Source organism: Juglans regia, chromosome 13 (genome assembly GCF_001411555.2).
Source record: "Juglans regia cultivar Chandler chromosome 13, Walnut 2.0, whole genome shotgun sequence".
In the NCBI taxonomy this organism is placed as follows: Eukaryota; Viridiplantae; Streptophyta; class Magnoliopsida; order Fagales; family Juglandaceae; genus Juglans; species Juglans regia.
In genome coordinates this window covers 18,229,413-18,236,083 of record NC_049913.1, presented here as the reverse complement: position 1 = coordinate 18,236,083, position 6,671 = coordinate 18,229,413, and the positions used below count along the sequence as shown (strand labels likewise).

Here is a 6,671-nt window from a genome sequence, read left to right as displayed (position 1 = left end):
CCAAAATCAAGTCTATGGATGGAGAATCTAGACCCTATGAGAACTCGTTTCAAGAACCTAGATTATATTAAAATCTAGACCCATTGAAGAACCCGTCTCAAGAACCCAAATTACAAAGGAGGAACGCCACAAAGGTTGTGATTTGCCTTTGATAAGTTCAAAAGTTCAATTAAGAACAAGAGGAGTAAAACTCAACTCACAATGAATAAATTCATCAAATTTCATAAACTTCATAAACTGATTAGAATGAGGCTACACAGAGTATTTAAAGCAAAACCTAATGAAACCCTAGCCAAAATAAAACCCCATTTTCCAAAAGTGCCCCTAGATGAACAGTGCCGCGCTACAGTAACCCCTCTAACCCTAGTACAATAAAATAATAACTTTCCCAACATGCCCTTGCATAGGCCCCCTTAAGTGCTTCACATAATAAACTCAATTATTCTAAACTAATAAAATAAGTTCTTTAAATGAATTAAATAAGTTGAAACCCTTCAAGGGCCCAAAGCCTTTAACTCTTGTCGTTGCCCTCTTCCGTAGCTGATCAAATGAATTAAAACTGGATCTTCATCCTTCAAGCCCCATCTTGAATGTTGGGCTCTTGCTAAACTTGTCCTAAGTGGATTGCATCAATCCTTGCATTGTCTCCTTGTTCTTCTTGGGCCATCTGGAAGTTGCAATTGATCTTTAAGACTAGGTCCATCTTGGTTCCCATCATTCCCCCTCTCCTCAAAAGGATTCGACCTCGAATCTCCACCTGGATAAAAGGGAAAGTGGTTAGTAACATTAAAAATAGTTGATATGAACCCGTGGGAATGAATTCCCTTGAACCCACAATCAATTTGAAAACTCCCCAAGAAAGCCAAAATCAAGTCAAGGATGGAGAATCTAGACCCGATGAGAACTCGTTTCAAGAACCTAGATTATATTAAAATCTAGACCCGTTGAAGAACCCGTCTCAAGAACCCAGATTACAAAGGAGGAACGCCACAAAGGTTGTGATTTACCTTTGATAAGTTCAAGAGTTCAATCAAGAACAAGAGGAGAAAACTCAACTCACAAATAAAATTCAATATTGTCTAACTCTCAAATGAGGCTACAAAGAGTTTTTAAAGCCAAACCTAATCAAAACCCTAGCCAAAATAATGCCCCTTTTACCCAAAATTACCCTTGATGAACAGTACCGGCTACAGTACGCGCGGCTACAGTAACCCCAACAGTAAATTGATGAAACCCTAGTTCCTAAAATGTAATTTTCCAAATAAGCCCTTGGCCAAAATACAAGGCCTTCCCAAAAACATAGTTCAAAAGAAATAAGACATGTGAGCCAAGCATCTTCAAGCCCACTTATTCTAAACTAATAAAATAAATCATTTAACCAAATTGGAAGCCTCCAATAACGATAGGCCGTATGTTTAAGTCATGTCTTCCACAGCTTGAATAAAGTGGATCAAAACTGGTTCTTCTTCTTTCAGACCCATCTTCAGTGTTGGGCTCTTGCTGGCTTCATCCCAGGTGGATTGCACCAATCCTTGCATTGCTTCCTTGATCTTCTTGGCCCTTGATCTTGTAATTGGCCCATCTGGAACTTGCAAAGGATCTTTAAGAGTAGGCCCACCTTGGTTCCTATCAATAGTAGAAACACGATACTTACCTGGAAGTTCCATTAGATATGCTTTTTCTTTAATTTGTTCAAGAATTTGGAATAATCCATCCAAGCTACCCATATCATCAACTGGTGAAGACTTTAAGTCCAAAGGAGGAAATTGATTAAGTCTATAAACAATTTCAATTGGTGAAAATTTAGTAGTGGCATGAACACTCCAATCATATGTAAACTCAATGAATGGCAAGCAATACTCCCACAAATGTTCATAAAGCACATCTAAAGTCTTCCTCGAACCAAAATGACCACTCCAATATGCAAACTCAATGAATGACAAATCATACTCCCGCAAACGTTCGTGCAACAAGTCAATGAATGGTAAATGATACTCCCATAAACGTTCATGCAACATGTCTGAAATCTTATTTTCACCAGAATGACCACTCCAATTATATGCAAACTCAATGAAATACAAATGATACTCCCGCAAATGTTCATGCAACACGTCAATGTATGGCAAATGATACTCCCACAAACGTTCGTGCAATACATCAATGAATGACAAATGATACTTCCACAAACGTACGTGTAAGACGTCTTTGAATGGCAAATGATATTTCCACAAACATTCATGCAACACAACAAAAGTCTTCCTTACACTAAGGTTACCCAATAAACCACCATATCCATCACACACAAGCAACTTAAGCATAAAACTAGTAGGCACACAAGCAAATTCATAGAACTTACCAAAAAATGCGTTTTCACATGTTTCATACACACAAGCAAATTCATCATCATTAGCATGCAATTCCTTATCATATTCAAGTCTCAATAATTTTGCATCTAAAATGAAGACAAGGACATACCTTCTTGCTAAAGCATCAACCACAAAATTTTTCATACCTTGTGTGTATTTGAATACATGAGGAAAAGTGTCAATACAATCCTCCCGCTTAGCATGCATTCTAGTCAACAACTTACCTTGTCCCTTTAAGTGTGTCAATGACTCATGTTTTTTCAAGAAAGGTCGGTTAGGAATTGTCGCACCTGGCACAAATCAATGTGGTGCTCTATCTCCCTAATAGGTGGCAATCCACTAAACACACCGCTAGGAGTCATGACCTTATATGCCTGCAGCAAAGAAACAACAAGAGAAGACAAAGAGTCAATAAATTCATCAGTATAAAAGCATGCCTTAGCATAAAAACTCACTTTTGTCTTTCTATTTTTCTCTGCAACCTCTCTTTCTTTTTCCTCTTGTCGCTCTACTCTTTTTTCTTTACTCTTAACCACCTCAATATTTTCTTTTTCTCTCTATCTTTCTTTTGATGTTTTGGCCTCATTCTCTTTTTTCCTCTCACTCTCTGTTTTTCTTTCACTCTCCTCTTTTTTTGAACTCTCGGCCTCACAATTGTTTTTCAACTCATTCTCTCTTTTTCTTGAGGTTTCAGCCTCACCCAAATCATTTCCCTTAGGTGGTTCGGTCTTCTCCTTTGTTACAACTTGATCATTTTTGTCCCACTTTGGTTTCCAAGGAGTACTAGAAACCAAAGTATACTTTGATGTACCCTTTCCTTTTAGCCGCCTCTCCACCTCCATAGCCATGTGCACCATATCCTCTACCTCCTTATAATGTAGCAACTCAACTACATTGGCTATCTCCCTATTCAACCCACTCAAAAATCTTGTTATCGTGGCCTCCTGATCCTCCATTACATTAGCCCGAATCATGATCTGTGTGAATCACAAACTCCTTTGGCCATAGATAGTGTTGCCAATTTTCCAAAGCCCTCACCAAGGCATACATCTCCTTATCATAAGTAGGGTAATTTAGGGCTGCCCCACTCAACTTTTCACTGAAATAAGCAATTGGACGGCCTTCTTGCATCAAAACAGCTCTAATACCTATGCCTGAAGCATCACACTCAATTTCAAAAGTTTTAGCAAAGTTAGGTAAAACAAGCAAAGGTGCATTAGTTAACTTTTCTTTGATCAGACTAAATGCCTTTTCTTGTTCTTTTCCCCACTTAAACGGCACATTTTTCTTGATGACTTCAGTAAGAGGGGCGGCTAAGCTACTAAAATCACGCACAAACCGTCTATAGAAGCTAGCTAAGCCGTGGAAACTCCTCACTTGGCTCACTGTTGTAGGCGTTGACCACTCTTGGATTGCCTTCACCTTTTCCTCATCCACCTCAATTCCTCTCTTACTAACAACAAAACCAAGAAACACAAGTTTATCCGTGCAAAAGGTGCACTTTTTGAGGTTAGCAAACAACCTTTCTTTCCTTAGAATTTCCAAAACAGATTTCAAATGCATTACATGTTCTTCCAAATTTTTGCTATAGATCAGGATATCATCAAAATACACAACTACAAATCTGCCAATAAATGCTCACAAAACATGGTTCATCAAACGCATAAATGTGCTCGGAGCATTAGTTAAACCGAAAGGCATCACTAACCACTCATACAAACCATATTTAGTCTTAAAAGCAGTTTTCCATTCATCACCTTCTTTCATCCTAATCTGATGATATCCACTCTTAAGATCAATTTTTGTAAAGACACAAGAACCATGCAATTCATCCAGCATATCATCTAGTCTAGGAATGGGATGACGATACTTTACCGTTATGTTGTTGATGGCTCGGCAGTCAACACACATCCTCCATGTTCCATCCTTCTTGGGAACTAACAGCACCGGAACCGCACAAGGACTCATACTTTCACGCACAAACCCCTTCTCCAATAATTCACTTACTTGCCTCTGAAGTTCCTTGGTCTCCTCGGGATTACTCCTATAAGCAGGTCGGTTTGGAATTGATGCACCAGGTATGAAATTAATTTGATGTTCAATCCCTCGGATTGGAGGTAAACCATAAGGTACCTCTTCAGAAAGGACATCTTCAAACTCCTGCAAAAGAGAAACAATATTGCTCGGCAAAGCACCGACGAGATCATTAGTACATAAAAGAGCCTCCTTGTGTGACAATAAGGGGCTGGTGTGAAAATAATGCTCTCTTGATCTCACTTTTTTTTGCAATGTAATTGAATTTCTCCTCTCTTGCTCTCTCTATAGCCGAAATCCTCTCTCTTTCTTTTTCACTCTGATCAATGTTTTTCTCTCCCTTTTTTTTTAAGTCTTCTTTTTCAGTTTCGGCTTTCCTTTCCTTTTCCTTTTTTTTTTTTCATTCGAACTTTGTAACTTTAATTGGTCCTCCCTGACCTGTTTTGGAGTTAATGGCACAAGAGTAATAGGTTGCCTATTAAGAGTGAAGGAATACTTATTTGTGAATCCATCATGCGTAACCCTCAGATCATACTGCCATGGTCTTCCCAATAGTAAATGGCATGCGTGCATAGGAACCACATCACAAAGCACCTCATCCTCATATTTGCCAATGGATAATGCCACCAACACTTGTCTTGTCACCTTGATTTCCCCACATTCATTCAACCACTGAAGCCAGTAAGGTTGAGGATGTTTCAAGGTAGTTAAAGCCAATTTCTCCACCAATAAGTGCTGGCTACATTTGTGCAACTCCCACCATCGATAATGACACTGCAAACTTTGTTATTTACAAAGCACCGAGTATGAAACAAGTTCTCCCTTTGGTTACTTTCTTCCTCCTTAACCTGCACATTGAGAACTCGCCTTGCAACCAATAAATCTCCAACCACAGCATTTTGCTCATCGTCAGCATCCTCCATAGATGGCATATCATCATTATCTACTTCTTCCTCATTTTCTGACTCAAGCTCTCCTTGGACATTTATCACCATCACCCTCTTGTTTACACACTGGCTGGCTATATGTCCGCGCCCCTGACATTTAAAACATTTAATATCACGTGTTTTAGAACTTGAAGTCTCGATTGTACCTGAAGTAGTGGCGGTCTTTAAGTTGGCATTCTTAGAGGATTCAAATTTTGGCTTATTTTGTTGCTGCTCATCCCTTTTTGGAGTTGTCTTCCACGAGCTGGTTGTAGCCATAGGCAGTCCCCTCCTAGCCAATCCCTTTCGTTTGAATTGTTCCTCCACCTTTATGGCTTGATGCACCATATCTGTCAACTCAACATAGTGCTGCATCTCGACTATATCCGCAATCTCACGATTTAAACCATGCAAAAACCTAGCCATGGTGGCTTCCCGGTCCTCTTCTACATTAGCCCAGATCATAGCTACCTCCATCTCTTTGTAATACTCATCCACACTTTTAGATCCTTGAATTAACCTCTGTAATTTTTGATACAATCCCCTATAATAGTGGCTGGGTACAAAACGCTTCCTCATAAGCATTTTCATTTCCTCCCAAGTGTCCACAGGTCGCTCTCTATTCCTCCTCCTATTAATCAGTAATTGATCCCACCACACAATGGCATAATTCGTAAATTCAATTGCAGCCAACTTAACCTTCTTTATCTCTGAGTAGTTGTGACAATCAAAAACCATCTCCATTTTAGTTTCCCACTCCAAATAAACTTCGGGATCATTTTTACCTTGAAAAGATGGGATTTTAATCTTTATATTTCCTAAATCGTTATCCCTCCTAGCCCTACCCATCCTAGCTTCTCTATTTCTATACCCACGCTCAATCCTGCCTCGGTTCAAATATTGCTCATCAAACACCTCCGACTCCGGCTCTCCATCAACATTCCGCCACGGACCACGCACACCATGCTGCCTATTGTGGATGTCATGTTGTTGGCCGCTAGGAGTTTCTGCTTCTACCCTGTCCAACCTTTCGTGAATAGGTTCTAATTCAGCCCTCAACATACGCCTCATCTCCCCTAACATCGCTTGCATTTGGAGGTTTGGAACTGGAGGTTGTCGAAATTCTTCGGTTGTGTCTTTTCTTCTTGATTATTAGACATGTTTTAAAATCTGCAAACAAAGTTAGAATCCTCACAAGCACTCCCTCACGTGTTTCACTCAAGAATTGATACACTTGCACTCGTGTTTTCACTCTAAACGGCTTTTACCCTCATATGGTCTCGCACTCTTGCCTTTTTCCACTCTTCTGTGTCTTCTTTAGTTCTTAATCGAACTTCAAGAAACT

The 6,671-nt window shown here is 39.6% G+C and overlaps 1 protein-coding gene across 1 annotated transcript; it reads right to left on the bottom strand.

Annotated features, from left to right (window-relative positions):
• Positions 1 to 3,326: 3,326 nt before the first annotated feature.
• LOC118343767 lies at positions 3,327 to 6,409 on the bottom strand. Its single transcript, XM_035684341.1, has 4 exons — positions 5,183 to 6,409; positions 4,839 to 5,072; positions 4,374 to 4,526; positions 3,327 to 3,815 (listed from the first exon to the last, which is right to left on the bottom strand). The coding sequence occupies exons 1-4, from the start codon at positions 6,407 to 6,409 to the stop codon at positions 3,327 to 3,329; spliced, it is 2,103 nt and encodes a 700-aa protein (XP_035540234.1).
• Positions 6,410 to 6,671: the final 262 nt, after the last annotated feature.

Coding starts and splice junctions, on each gene's coding strand:
- LOC118343767 (XM_035684341.1), bottom strand. CDS start 6,409: ATGTTAGGGGAGATGAGGCGTATGTTGAGGGCTGAATTAGAACCTATT. Junction 5,073..5,182: donor GGTGCTTTGTAAATAACAAA/GTTTGCAGTGTC, acceptor TACTGGCTTCAG/TGGTTGAATGAATGTGGGGA. Junction 4,527..4,838: donor TGCCATTAACTCCAAAACAG/GTCAGGGAGGAC, acceptor TCTCTTTTGCAG/GAGTTTGAAGATGTCCTTTC.